The 15,537-nt window shown below is 36.5% G+C and overlaps 1 protein-coding gene across 7 annotated transcripts in view; it reads right to left on the minus strand.

Moving 5' to 3' along the window:
- Nucleotides 1–1,639: 1,639 nt before the first annotated feature.
- ALKBH8 (alkB homolog 8, tRNA methyltransferase) overlaps nucleotides 1,640–15,537 on the minus strand; it is a 66,401-nt gene continuing 52,503 nt past the window's right edge. For all 7 annotated transcript variants that reach the window (XM_023208167.2, XM_023208166.2, XM_023208173.2 and 4 more), the window contains 2 exons: nucleotides 9,794–9,943; nucleotides 1,640–4,151 (listed from right to left, as the gene is read on the minus strand). In XM_023208167.2, the coding sequence (XP_023063935.1) occupies nucleotides 3,594–4,151; nucleotides 9,794–9,943 (708 nt within the window). In that variant the 3' untranslated portion in view covers nucleotides 1,640–3,593. The remainder of the gene's footprint in view (nucleotides 4,152–9,793; nucleotides 9,944–15,537) is intronic.

Here is a 15,537-nt window from a genome sequence, read left to right on the forward strand (position 1 = left end):
CCATATAAAAGTGTATTCTCAAATGTTCATAGCAGTTTTAAAAAAACTATTAGTTCTAAACTGGAAGCAATACAGACTAGAAAATGGATAAATAAGTTGTGATATATCCTATAATAGAATACTATTCAGCAATAAAAAGGAACAAATTAATGGTATATGCAAGAACATGTATGAATCTCAAAGCATTGTCCAATGTGAAAAAAGCCAGACACAACTGTCTACTAAGTATATTCTTCCATTTATATGATATTCTAGAAGATGCAAAAGTATAGCAATAGAAGGCAGACCAGTCTTTGCCACAGAAGGAGGGGACTGATTGAAAGGGGCAGGAGGAAACTTTTTGGGGTGATGGAAATGTTCTCCATCTTGGCTGTGGTCATGATTACATAACTATATTTGTCAAAACTCATCAAACTGTACAGTTAAAATTGTTACTGTTATATGTAAATTATACCTCATCAAAGCTGATATAAAAATATTTTTAAACATTTCAACTGTATTAATGTAGAACTTTGTTACAAGTTGTTTTAAATTTTGAAGCTTCTAATATAGATACAAAAAGTATAAAAATCATAAGTGTACAACTCAGTAGTTTATCACAAAGCAAACACCCATTTGAACACCATCCATGGAAAATAGAGAATGTTGTGAACATCCAAGAAGACCACTCATTCCCTCTAACCAAAAGCACTACTTAGTCTTGTAGAAATATGCTTCGATGTTACTGGTTTTTGAACTTTTACCTAAAGGAAACTGTGTAGTAGAGTTAACCTTATCCAAGAGAGGCTGGGCCTTTGCCCTGGGTTCCTGGGAGTTGATCTCTAGCCCTTGGAATATGCTGCCTGATAAGCAAGTCTGTTTACCTGGGGACTCTGGGCCAAGCAGTATCAGCTTGACTTCCAGAAGGACTGAAGACTAAAAGTCAGCCACATGTGTGGTCAACCATGTCTGTGTGATTGAGTCTCAATAAAAACTCTGAACACTGAGGCTTGGGTGAGCTTCCCTGGTTGGCAACACTGCACCTGTATTGTTCTGGGAGAAGTAAGTTTTGTCCACAATGCCACTGGGCGAGGACAACTGAAAGCTCCATGCATGGTACCCTCCTGGACTGTGCCCCTGCACCTTTTCCCTTAGCTGATTTTAATTTGTATCCTTTCATTGTAATAAACTATAACCCCAAGTATAACAGTTTCACGTTCTGTGAGCCCTTCTAGCAAATTATCAAACCTGAGGGTTGTCTTAGGAACCCCAAACTTGCAGTTGGCATCAGAAGTGTGGGTGTTCTTTCGGGGACCCTGAACTTTGTAGTTGGTGTTAGAAGGGTGGTCTTGAGGACTCCTAAACTCTGTAGAAATCATATGGTATTATTTTGTATATGGCTTCTTTTACTCAGCATTGTTTCTGAAATTCATTTATATTACAGCTTGTAAGTATATTCACTTTAATTGCTTGTGTAGTAACGTACTGTATGAACTGACTATAATTTACTCACTCTACTGTTGAAGGACATTTGGACTTTTTCCAGATTTGTACTATTGCTACTGACAACCCTATAGAGAAAAACAGAGAAATCCATCATCATAGTGGCAGATTTTAAAACATCTGTCTCAACTTATAAGAATGAGCAGACCAAAAAAAGTCAGTAAGAATACAGATTTTTATTATACAATTAACAAATTAGATTTGGCATCACTCAATACCTAAAACTCCTCTGGAAGTAATAATAATGAACATTTTTCAAATGCATACTATATTCTTATACTATTCTATGATCTATACAGGCTTACCTTCAGTGAATTTTCATAACAACTATTCCAATTTTACAGCTAAGAAAACTGAAGCACAGAAAAGTTAAGAAATTTGCCCAAAATCCCACAGCTAATAAATGACAGATCTAGATTACAATTTTCAGGAAACCTGATCCGAGAGCCAAGTTCTGAATTCCTACGCTATTTTTCAACATCTTCCATTTTCCCTCTCTTCTTGAGTCAATTATGATATTTTTCATCTTCACAGAAAATCATCTATTTTATTTGGATCTTAAAATTTATTGGCATGACTTGACTTCGAATTTTGGTGCAAAGTACCAGAATTTATATCAGAAATAAAACTATTTTTAGCCCTATATTCCTTTTCCTATATCATGAGCCTTATAAATTCATCCCAGAGGGACCAGTACATCTGGATGTTGTACTGAAATTCCATGACAAAAATAATCATCCTGTCATCTAAGACCCATTATTGATCACTACAGGTTTCTGAAAACTTGATGCTTCAAGATTAAGTATCACTAGCATTAATAACAATATATATTAATTATATAGGTAGCTATAATCCACAGAAAGCAATTTTTCTTTAAGACAGTCTTAAGCATTACTACTACAAAAGTAATGCATACTGGAAGTAAAGTGTTCAAAAAATTTTTTCTTTTAAAAAAAGGCTTTTCCTTCTATGTGATAATTTGACCTATGGTTGACTTTCTACCTTTGTTCCTCCTGGAAACCTGACCTAAGTGGTAAGTTAACTGGGTTACTATTATGCAATATTGTACAGATTTTAAAAAATAACCCCTGATTGAACCAGGATTGGGACAAATTATGAATCAACTAGAAATAACCAATAAGGACATCACAGCTTTGGCTCTAAGGGCATAGTTAGGTCTGAGTGACCACCTTCTAACTTTTGTCATTGAAACAAAGGAGTTAAAGGAGCACATTTAGGTTGTTTTTAGCACCCTAATCAATGAATTTGGAATACCAATTAACTCTTGATAATAAATTAGTCAGGATTAGTAGTTATTCCAGCCATTTAAAAGTAATCTTTTGCTCCAAGGTAAATCCTCTCTCATTTCATGTTTTTCAAGGCATTTATCATTATCTGGCACATAGTAACTATTTATTTATTTGCCTGCTGTCTGTCTCCCCTTCTAGAATGTAAGCAACATAAGAGTAAGAGCTTTGCTCTTTCTTATTCACTGCTTCATTACCAGTACTTAAAATAGTAACTGGTACATGGTCGGGTTCAAAAAGTAGTTTTTAAATGAAACTCCTACTAAGTTCTGGGTATTATCTGATTGACTAAATGTTATTGGACACCTGCTATATGTCCAGCCCTAGGCTAGTCAGGCATGGAAACAGAATGGTTATTGTCTATGATTTTACAGAGCTAAAAACCATAGGTAAAACTTCAGACAATTTTCTATTGACCAGGAATATTTTCTGTATTAACATATAATTACTTCCCTAAAATCCTACATGATTTAGTACATTTAGTAGCACTTTACTAAAATACTGTTATCTTCAAAATCCTAGACTCTTACCCAAGAATTACAAACACTGCACAAACTACTTCAATCACTTTTAGAAACCACCTCTCGTAGGGAAGTAGGAGGAGCCAACACCACATCTGTGATGTCAGCCAACAACAGCCATTTGAATGTCTCCTAATGAATCCCTACTTCCAAATTTTTCTCAGCTTTCCTTTGGTACTTTCCCACAAGTTTTCTCTTTAATTAAAAGAGTAATTAATTTAGTCTCTCTCTTTTTTTTTAAGTGAGCATTTCTTCTTTCTCTATGATGTGTTCAGGTAAATAATCAGGCCTTTTGAAGAATCACACACCAGTTTCCCTGATCGTAGTAGCTTTGCAGAATTCTGACATCACTCACCGTCCGGCAGACAGCTTCCAATTCTCCCTCACGGAACACATGGTAGTAACGATGAAACACAGGACTTGGGTCCTGGGATCCTACGGGACCAAATGGCTCAACAGGTTTGCCTTTATCAGGATTTCCCTTAAGGTGCCAGGGAACCAGTACATCTTGAGAATAAAAAGAAGTCCTGTTAACATGAATAGGCAGCTTGGAATTAGAAACTTGCCTTGAATTACATCCTCCTTCCTGAGAGTCATTAATGCGGGGGACAGAAGATGCTGAGTCTCGACTGCCCATGTCAGGCATTTGCTCCACAAGTGACCTCTGCACTGAGGTATCGCTGTTCATCTCCTCTTTCTTTCCTTGGCTATTTCTGTTTCCTCTAAGATACTTGGACTTCTGCTTGTTATATTCTTGTTCCATTGCCCAGACATAAATGAGTGCCTTCCCACCTGGTCTCAGGAGTCGAACAATTTCTTGGAGAGCTGCCACTCTACGTTCCTAATGAAAAAAACCAAAACACATGATCAACCTGGAAGAGATAGGAAATTAGAAAATAAAACTGACCATAGGGCTGTTTTCAATTAGGATGACTAATAAGAAAATCTAACGAAATTTCTTATGTAAAACAAAAAAGAGAAAAGAGGAAAGGGCATTCTGTTCTGTGATTAAGAAAAAAGTGTTCAGGAAGGAGGAAGTAGAGAAAAGCAAAGTTTATTTCTGTTACTCTTCCCTGTGACTTTTTCCTTAACCGTCTGGCTGGGATACATGAAACAACTGATGACTTCTTATAGGGCCATAAGCGGTAATATGAAGCACTTTGATGTTTATATAATGTTTTTACAAAGGAATTCTGTCAACTAGACCATGGAAACTTCTACTTATAGCCTTGATGAAGTCGTTGGTATTAATTCTCCCACTGAAAACAACCAGAAAGGCTGGGTGAAATACATAAAACAGCTGCTTAAGGCACTGGAGAGTAACACTGCAGGCAGGCCTTGAAGGGCTATAATCCCTGAGAGAAGGGAAGTTAAGCCAAGGTGAGCTCTAGATTCACTCCAGCTTTTCCCTGAAATTATCTGCTAATTCATAATGTGGGATAACAGAATATGAGCAGAAAGCAGAAGTCTTAGTGGCCTGAATAGATAGGGCTCAGAGTATAGGGAGGTCAAAGCAGCTGAGGGACAGAGTCGTGGATAAAGGAGAAACTGCAGGAAAATTATTTCAAAAATCTATACACAAACACCCTTTGAAGCATTTGCCATACTAAGCTGCATGTAGATAGGGTGAAATTCCAAGAAGCAGATTAGCAGCTGGGAAGTTAAAATGCTAAACAGAAATTTTAGCAGCCAATGTTAGACAGACATTGGAATTTAAGATCTGCCAAGGTGTAATAGCCTTGGAGGACATTCCAGGCTTTCACTTGAGACCCAGAAAGGCTACATCACAGAAGTAGGAACAAAAACAAAATAGATACAAATGATCCCCAATAAAGCATAAAACCAGTTCCCTGCAGAATGAAAGTGATCTTCTTATACTTTATCTGCTTGTCCTTAGAAAAATTTCACCTCCTTCAGAGAAAAAGTACCCACATCTTTTAACATAAAATGCCCAGCAAACAATGAAAAATTATGAAGTATGCTAAAAATACTGATGACCAAAGGACCGAAAAACAGAGAAAAAAAAAGAAATATCATATCACAGAAATAAATCCCCAGACAAAGCCTTTTTAATAACTATGGTTAGTATGTTCAAAACACCAGAAGAAAAAATCAAGAATTCCAGTCATGATAAAACATATTAAGAAGTTGGAAATTCTAGAAAACAAGATGAATGTAAATTTTTAGCAAATTAGATACATTTACAAAGGTAAGTATTAAACTATAGTTCAGGTCAGTATAAATTACCCAGATTGAAGCACAGAGATGAAAAAGAAGGGAAAATACAGAAAACAATGTCAATCAAGAATTCAATACCTAATAAAAAATATCATTTGTACGATGAAGGCAACATAAAGAGATTTCAGATACACACACACGCTGAGAGAATGTGTCACCAGTATACTTACACTAAAGAAAATAGGACAGAGAACTCTTTGAGCAAAAGAAACCTACTTCCTCTGAAACTCTGAAGATGCAGGAAAAAACGAAGAATACCAGAAAGGGTAAATAACGTGAAGAAATATAAATGAAAGTTGAGAGCTTAAAACAAATAACAACATATAATAATAATACAATAAAAGGCAGAAGGGGTCAAATGTTATTAATGAAGTCTTACATTGTCAGGAAGGGGTAATCACGCCAATTTAAGATAGACTATAATGTAGAGATGTATGTTGTCATGTCTAGGGTAACCATTTAGATAACAATAAAATAATATGTAAACAGCAAGCTAACAAAAGAGGAAAAAATGTAATAACAAACTACATTATGGAAATAAGGCTGGCAATGAAACAGAACTAATATATACACAATATTTGATAAACAGAAATTAATATTTCCAGGTCCACAGCTCTCTTAGCCTCAGATAATGCCTTCCACAATTGTCAAAGTAACATACATTGTTTTGTACGCCCAAGTAGCCCATTCAAAATGGCCAAAAAGCCCAGGAAATAATCTCAGGTTATATGTTAAAATAGGAGAAAGCATCTTCAGCATGACTGATACACAGAGAAGTGAATTAATAGGAGGAAACTTTGTAAGGATTTTTCCAAGTTGGGTTTAAGAAGCCAGGAAATATCGGGAAATTGAGCTAAAAAAATAAGACGAGACCATTTTATAAAAATGGTTGAAAAAAATGATTATTAAAATAATAACTAATCTTTTCTGAGCTCTTACTATGTATAACACACTATAATAAGTACTTTATGTATTGTCTCATTTATCCTGACAGGCCTGTGAGATAGGCTATTGTCATCATTATTTTACAGTTGAGCAACCTAAGTATTCAGAAATCATTAACAATGTTTGCTCAAGGTCACGAAAGTAAAAAGAATGTCAAATAGTAGAAGCAGTGGTGTCAGGGAAGAAGAGACTGGCACCAGAGTGTAAACTGGATTAAAATAGAGATAACCTGGGATCAGTTGAAAAGAACACTGTGGTAGTGAAGGGATATGACACAGATCAGTAGACTCTCTTAATTCCCTTACCTCAAAGTCTCCAGATACTTGGATGAGATTTTCCATATAAAATCTTATCTTCTACCCTATATCATCTTTCACAGTGCCATAAAAATGATCTCTATCAGGCATTTACCTCATTAAGGTACTCCCATGTGTTAGACTTTTCAATGACTCTCTAAGTTCAACTCATAACTATGGCATTTAACCAACAACACATAAATCCAACAAATTATAAATAAATAAATAAATGCCGCCTCCTCCACTAAACCATGAGTTCTGCGAAGCAGGGACTGAGTCTTCTCCATCTTGTGCCCAGCTATTTGCTTAATAGCAGTGTGTAACTGATTTTCAATGACTTTTTTTTTGTTTTTCAGATGGAGTCTCTCTGTCACCCAGGCTGAAGGGCAGTGGCATGATCTCGGCTCACTGCAACCTCTGGGTTCAAGTGATTCTCGTGTCTCAGTCTCCTGAGTAGATGGGATTACAGGCGTGCGCCACCACACCCAGATAACTTTTCTATTTTTAGTAGAGACAGGGTTTTGCGTTGTTGGCCAGGCTGGTCTCAAACTCCTGACCTCAAGTGATCCACTCACTTTGGCCTTCCAAGGTGCTGGGATTACAGGCATTAAGCCACCACAACCAGCCTCAATGACTTATTTTTACTGTGGTAAATATATGTAACAAAATTTGCTATTTTAACCACTTTTAAGTGTACAACTCAGTGACATTAAGTACATTCATACTTAATGGTTGTGCAACCATCACTATTATCCCTCTCCAGAATTTTTTCATCATCCCAAACTGAAACTCTGTATCAATTAAATCATAACAACTCCCATGCCTCCCTCCCACAGCCTCTGGTAAAAACTATTCCACTTTTTGTCTATGAATTGAACTATTCTAAGTAGTTCATATCAGTAGAATGATATAATATTTGTCCTTTTGTGTCTGGCTTATTTCACTTAGCATAATATCCTCAAGGTTCATCCATGTTGTAGCATGTGTCAGAATTTCCTTCCTAAGGCTTGATAATATTCCCTTATAGGTACATACCATAATTTGCTTATCTATTCATCCATCAACAAACATGTGAGTTGTTTCCACCTTTTGGCTGTTGTGAATAATGCTGCTATGAACATATGTGTCTAAACATCTGTTCGGGTCTCTGCTTTCAATTCTTTTGGGTATATACTTAGAAGTAGAATTGCTGAATCATATGGTAATTCTATGTTCAATTTTTTGAGGAACCACTGTACTGTTTTCCACAGTGGCTGATCCATTTTACATTCCCACCAGCAATACACAAGAGTTCCAATTTCTCCACATCCTTGCCAACACTTGTTATTTTCTATGCTTCTGATGATAGCCATTCTAATGTGTGTGAAGTGGTATCTCATTATGGCTTTGATTTGCATTCCCTAATGATTAGTGATGCTGATATCTTTTCATGTGCTCATTGGCCATTTGTATATCTTCTTTGGAAAAACGTCTATTTAAGTCCTTTGTCTGTTTTTTAATTGTTTTGTTATTGTTGTATTTTTGTTGCTCTTTATATATTGTGGATATTAACTCCTTATCAGATATACAAGTTGCAAATATATTCTCCCATTTTGTGGGCTGCCTTTTCACTCTGCAGATAGTGTTGTTTGATGTACAGTTTTTAATTTTGATGAAGTCCAATTTATCTATTTTTTGTTTTGGTGCCTGTGCTTTTAGTATCATATCCAAGAAATCATTGCCAAATACAATGTCATGAAGCTTCTTAGAATTTTATAGTTTTAGTTCTTCTGTATAAGTCTTTGATCCATTTTGAGGTTTTTCTTTGCATATGGTGTAATGTAAGGATCCGACTTCACTCCTTTCCATGTGGTCAATGAATTATTTTTTAAATAAATGACAATAGATATGGAGAGAAAGTTGGACATGACAGATTTCTAAAATGATTATATAGAACTTCCTATAGGGGAGGGTATCCAACATATATTTGCAATTGCAAAAAATGGATATAGATATATTTGTGTACATTATTGTCTTTTATAACTTGAAAATAAGTTATAGTAATAAGTTAAAATACAACAACCGAGTTGTAGCTGAAGCAACCAACGTGTGCCAAACATTTCTTCCAAATGAAGCGGATTTTTAAATTTACTGGTATAGCTGCTCCTTTCAAGCCTTTCTCTATTTGCAATAATGCCTCTAAGTGTACTGAAGCCTAGTGGCTTTTGCTGTAAAGAATATATTATTGTTTGCTGCAGCCCAGCAGAATCTCTTGGTTACTATTAAAAGCAAGGAGACTACTGACACAGATAGTTTTCTGATTTGTTTTGAACTCAGTTAAGGTCATAAGGTCTACTGAAACTGCTGGTGACCCATAAGGTGAGCTATAAAGCTATTGCTTAGATCAGGGGAACGACTGCTGACACCCAAGAAAAATAAGTGGTCTTTTGTTCTTTAAAGAAAAAAAGAAAATATTAAATATTATTTATTTTAAAACTAAGAACATACTAAAAGAGTCAACATACTACTACCAGCTAAAAAAGACAGAGTTTTAGGAAAAAAAAGAATAGGAAAGGAACTAAAACAGAATGGGAAAGAAGTAACACTCACATGTCAGGGATAAAACTATGGGTTTAGAAAGAAATAGAGAAGCGACTCAGAGTCTGAGGAGAGAGAATACTCAAGAGACCTGGAGCTGATGATCTCAAAGTCTCTTCTAGCTAAAATTCTGCGACTCTGGGTTTGAAGGAAGGCATTTAGAAGTGAATGAGACTTGGGGTAGGAAAGGGGCAAAAGCATGCAGCCATAAAAGCATAGAGTCCCATCCGCCCTCTGTTTAAGTAGAAGATACTTAAACGGTCGCCCATCTTCATTCTGCATGCTCTCTTACAAAGAGGGCAAACTGACAAGAAAAGAGAATGGAAAGAACTGAAAAGCTAAAACAGGGTCCAAAATCAGCAAAATTCATGAACTCTTCCTGTTGCTTTAGTGACAAGTTCTTAAGAGAAAGAAAGCCCATACTTACTGCTGTTGCAAAGTGATGAATAACAGCAATGGAGATGCAGGCATCACAAGACCCACTGCGGACTGGTACTGCCAATGCATCACAGACAAAAGCCTGAAATTGCCTCTCTCTACAAATGTCCACAAGGTTTTGGCTACGATCACAACCAACCTGTAACAGAGAAGGAATTCCATAACATTTTGTTTACATTCCACATGAAGTTAAGAACTTTGAACTTATTCCATACCTTAAAGTCATTAGACAGACCTCATATTCATTGTGAAATGGTCTGAGACCATAATATTATCAGTTCTTACAGCCAGTACAAAATCAGAATATATAATTGTACAGGGCAGGATTTACTACCTTAACAGATATCAACCAGAACTCCAATTAGTGAAACAAAATGACTAGAATAAAAATGATAGTGGTGGAAATGGGAGGTCCAAATATACAGCTAATTGATGACCATTCAGAATCTGGATGTTTCTGGAATATCACACATTTAAAACTGGAAAGTATCCCACAAACATAGACAGTCTTTTGGGGGGAGCTGCAAATAACATGTTCTCAGATATCTCTCATTACCGTATACACTATACTGTGATGATCCGGGTAGCAGAAGGATGGGCAATTTTTTTTCTGCTTCTGTATACTTTACAACATGGATTACTTTTACAATCAGAAAATAAAATCCCAAAAGAAACAAACAAAAATTATTATTATTATTTTTTTTTTGAGACAGAGTTTCGCTCTTGTTGTCCAGGCTGGAGTGCAATGGCACAATCTCAGCTCACGGCAACCTTCACCTCCTGGGCTCAAGCTATTCTCCTTCCTCAGCCTCCCAGGTATCTGGGATTACAGGCATGAGCCAACATGCCTGGCTAATTTTGTGTTTTTAGTAGAGATGGGGTTTCTCCATGTTGGTCAGGTTGGTCTCAAACTCCCAACCTCAGGTGATCTGCCTGCCTCAGCCTCCCAAAGTGCTGGGATTACAGGCGTAAGCCACTGCGCCCAGCCAATTTTTTTTTTAAGCTACTCTTTTTCTGCTAAATGCCAAAACTTTTTAAGAATAAAGGGCTGAATTCAAAATTTATAAAATGATATTTAATTAAATCTTTTTATATACCCGAACAATCCTATAGGACTGATGGCATGGCAGGCAGCTAACAACATGCTTTTCTCTCCCTCAACAGGTAAGACCTAGCATGCCTTATGCATGCATCTGGTTCTGTGAGAAGTGTTTAGGAGCTGGGATTTCCCATCTTCTTTCTCTCTAGTTTTGTTGTTGTACACAGTTTTGCTCCTTAGTTCTAAGAATATCATATATGTATGTAATATATAGACACACACACACATACACATTTTGCAATGTGCCCACATAAATTGGGGAATAAATGGGAGGGGCTTAAGACTTTTTTTTTAAGGTTTCTTTTTTGGAGACAAGGTCTCACTCTATTACCTAAGCTCGAGTGCAGTGGTGCAATCACAGCCCATGGCAGCCTCCACCTCCCAAGCCCAGGTAATCCTCTTGCCTCAGCTTTCCAAGTAGCTGGGACTATAGGTACATACCACCATGCCTAGCATTTGTTTTATTTTTTGTAGAGATGGGGTTTTGCCATGTTGCCTAGGCTGGCCTCAGATTCCTGGGCTCAAGTCACCACCCATCTTGGCCTCCCAAAGTGCTGGGATTATAGGTATGAGCCACTGCACCAGGCCACAAGAAATGTTAAGTCACTGATTAATAATTGTTCCTGGAAAATTTTTTCTTAACCCAAATTCTATAATAGAGAAAAGAATTATATAAGCAGATTTAGTCAAACAGAAGTGGCCACCTAAAGTGTATATTTACTCATTTAATTTTTTGATATAATGAGCACTGATCCTAGGGTTCCCTCAGCCCTTCTGAGAATAAACAATATGAATGCTCATATCAAAACATGCTAGAATAACTGGCTAGCCATGTGTAGAAGATTGAAACTGTACACCTTACTTACACTATATATAAAAATCAACACAAGACTGATTAAATGTAAAACCTAAAACTACAAAAACTCTGGAAGATAACCTAGGAAATACCATTCTGGACACAGGCTCTGGCAAAGATTTCATCACAAAGACAACAAAAACAACTGCCACAAAAACAAAAATTGACAAATGGGACCTAATTAAACTAAAGAGTTTCTGCACAGCAAAAGCAACTACCAACAGACTGAACTGACAACCTACAGAATGGGAGAAAATATTTGCAAACTATGTATCTGACAAAGGTCTAATATGAAGAATCTATAAGGAACTAAAACAAATTAACACGCAAAAATCAAACGGCCGCATTAAGAACAGAGCAAAAGACAAGAACAGATACTTTTCAAAAGACAAGAACAGATACTTTTCAAAAGACAAGAACAGATACTTTTCAAAAAGCATGAACAGACACTTTTCGAAAGATATACACATGGCCGACAAGCATATGAAAAAAAAGCTCAACATTGCTAATCATTAGAGAAATGTAAATCAAAACCACAATGAGATACCATCTCAGACCAGTCAGAATGGCTATTTTTAAAAAGTCAAAAAATAACATGCTGGTGAGGTTGCAGAGAAAAGAGAATTCTTATACACTGCTAGTGGAAATGGGTTCACCCACTGTGGAAAGCAGTCTGGCGACTTCTCAAAGAACGAGAATTACCATTCAACCCAGCAATTCCATTATTGGGTATATATCCAAAGGAATATAAATTGTTCTACCATAAAGACATATGCACTCATATGTTCACTGCAGCACTATTCACAATAGTAATGACATGGAATCAACCTAGACTGGGTAAACAAATGTGTTACACACCATAGAATACTATACAACCATAAAAGAGAATGAGATCATGTCGTTTGCTGCATGCAACATGGATGGAGCTGGAGGTCATTACCCTAAGCAAACTGATGCAGGTACAGAAAACCAAATACTGCACGTTTTCAGGTATAAGAGCTAAATGGACATGGACACAAAGAAGGGAACAACAGACACCGGGGCCTACTTAAGAGTCAAAGGAGGGAGGAGGGTGAGGATTAAAAAACTACCTATCAGGTACTATGCTTACTACCTGGGTGATGAAATAATCTGTACACTGAATCCCTGTAACATGCAATTTACCTATATAACAAACCTGCACATGTACTCTTGAACCTAAAATAAAAGTTAAAAAAATTTTTCATCTGGCTTTTAGACAACCAAGTATATACAGATTTCAGGCAGGCTTTTAAAATTTTCATGAGTATGCAGTGAAGAATGTAATATTGTCTCTGATACTAAGTAGTGACATTCAATTTACCAAAAAAATAGTATTTTTATTAAAAGTTCCTTAAAATGCTATGTTATTAATTCCCTAGAAGAAGAAAAAGATCTTAAAATGAAACATTACATTACAGAGTTTATGTTACAAATGCACAATAAAAGAATGGAAATAAAAAAATTCTTACTGAGTTAAATCACATTGCCATGCTAGTCACACTTAATGAGTTTGCTCAATTTGTAATTGGTATTAAAGAGCTTCTATATTTTATCCTGGAGCTGCTTTAATTTTAAAGTGAAATAAAATATATCAAGCTAGAGGGAAAGTACAGCAATTTATCTCTAATGTATTTTAAGATAAAAAGTACTAAGGACCTATTAATAACAATAGTGACATGAATCCCAATTAATTGCTCCCTTTACTTGTGTAAGATACATGCCTGGATTATTACTTATTATTTATTTTCATTCATATTCTATGCCATCAGCCAACAATCACAATATCAAGATGACAATACTACTCAAATAATCTGAACATTATATTTTGGTGCTTGCCTCCTTTTTTGTTACATTTAAATTCAGTTCATAGAACTGGAAGTTTCAAGTATGCCCAACTCTGACAGATAGCCATACCTTGCTAGAAGTCAACAGAAAGAAATCAAACCTGCCTATTAAAAAAAAAAAAATCCTCAGGGATAGGGCTTGGTAGTTATTCAGAGGAGGAAAGTTATTATCTGAGAACTACAGACAAGACAGAACATGGAGAACAGCAGCCAAACAAAACAAGAGAACATTTCCCTCTCCTTGCCAGGCTCTTACGGCTATTTGTACACAACACTCCTTTTCACCAACAAGAGCAAGGCCAATTTTAGCAATAAAGCACCAGGTCTGATGTAGATTCCCCACCGACCAACGACCTGACTCATGCCTGGCTCAGTACTTTCATCTTTTACTTTTTTTGCCTGTCTTTCATACACTATAGTCATGTAGTCACTATTTTTTCTCCTCTTCCCTTTTTCCATTTTTAAATTTTTTAAACCAAGAATAGTAAAGTGTTTGAAAAATCTCCCCAGTAATGTTGCATCATGTCAACAGGACAGAAAATGGCTTGATAAAAACCCACATATATTCAAGGACTTGTGTAAAGCTACGTATTTCTGTGTGATGGTTGAAGATCAATGACATTAAAACATATACTGGGCTTAAAATGTATACTTTTTATTTTTATTTTTTGGAGACATGGTCTCACTCTGTCATCCAGGCTGGAGTGCAGTGGCATGAACACAGCTTACTGCAGCCTCAGCCTCCTGGACTCAAGTGATCCTCCTACCTCAGCCTTCTGAGTAGCTGAGACTACAGGTGCACGCCATCATGCCTGGCTAATTTTTAAATTTCTTTGTAAAGTCAAGGTCTCACCATGTTGCTCAGGCTGGTCTCGAACTCCTGGTCTCAGGCAGTCTTCCTACCTTGGCCTCTCAAAGTGCTAGGATTACAGGTACGAGCCATGGTATGCAGCCTATACTTTTATATAATTTTTAAAATCCTCAACAAACATTAAATATGTAATTGCGGAAGTACAAGTAAACAAAAAAAATTCAACCTGATAAGCAAAGGTGCAAACTAAAACAAGGTTCCATTTTTCTTCCATTAAACTATCAAAAATATTTTAAAACTAAAATATATCATGGTAATGTCAGTATGATAGAACTTCCTCTCATATAAAATACAAATTGGCTCAACCATTTAAAAGAGCAATTAGGCAAACTATCTTTTAAGGAAAAAAATAATGTTTATAAACTTTTGACCCAATAATTATCTTTCTAAAAGTTTATCCTAAGAAAACAATTCAAAATAGGGAAAACACTAACCAGGCTAATAATAACTGCCTTTTTCTGAGTACACATATAGATTAAAGCAGATTCTTTGTAGCAATGCACTTTATCCACATAACACACTTTGAGTTAGGTACTATTTTCACCACACTGCAGATGAGAAAACTTCGTCTCACAGAAAATAAGTAATTTAGCCGGGCGCGGTAGCTCAAGCCTGTAATCCCAGCACTTTGGGAGGCCTAGATGGGCGGATCACGAGGTCAGGAGATCGAGACCATCCTGGCTAACACAGTGAAACCCCGTCTCTACTAAAAAATACAAAAAACGAGCCGGGCGAGGTGGCGGGCGCCTGTAGTCCCAGTTACTCGGGAGGCTGAGGCAGGAGAATGGCATAAACCCGGGAGGCGGGGCTTGCAGTGAGCTGAGATCCGGCCACTGCACTCCAGCCTGGGCGACAGAGCGAAACTCCGTCTCAAAAAAAAAAAAAGAAAATAAGTAATTTGCTCAAAGTTGAACGTCGTTAAATGGTGAGACAAAAATTTAAAGCCTGGTATTTGTCATTCCAAAATCCACGTTCTTCCTTCTTGTCGCACTGACTCTCAATATACATGTTCATTATGGTGCTATTTAGAATACTTCCAAAC

Source organism: Piliocolobus tephrosceles, chromosome 13, assembly GCF_002776525.5.
Source record: "Piliocolobus tephrosceles isolate RC106 chromosome 13, ASM277652v3, whole genome shotgun sequence".
In the NCBI taxonomy this organism is placed as follows: domain Eukaryota; kingdom Metazoa; phylum Chordata; class Mammalia; order Primates; family Cercopithecidae; genus Piliocolobus; species Piliocolobus tephrosceles.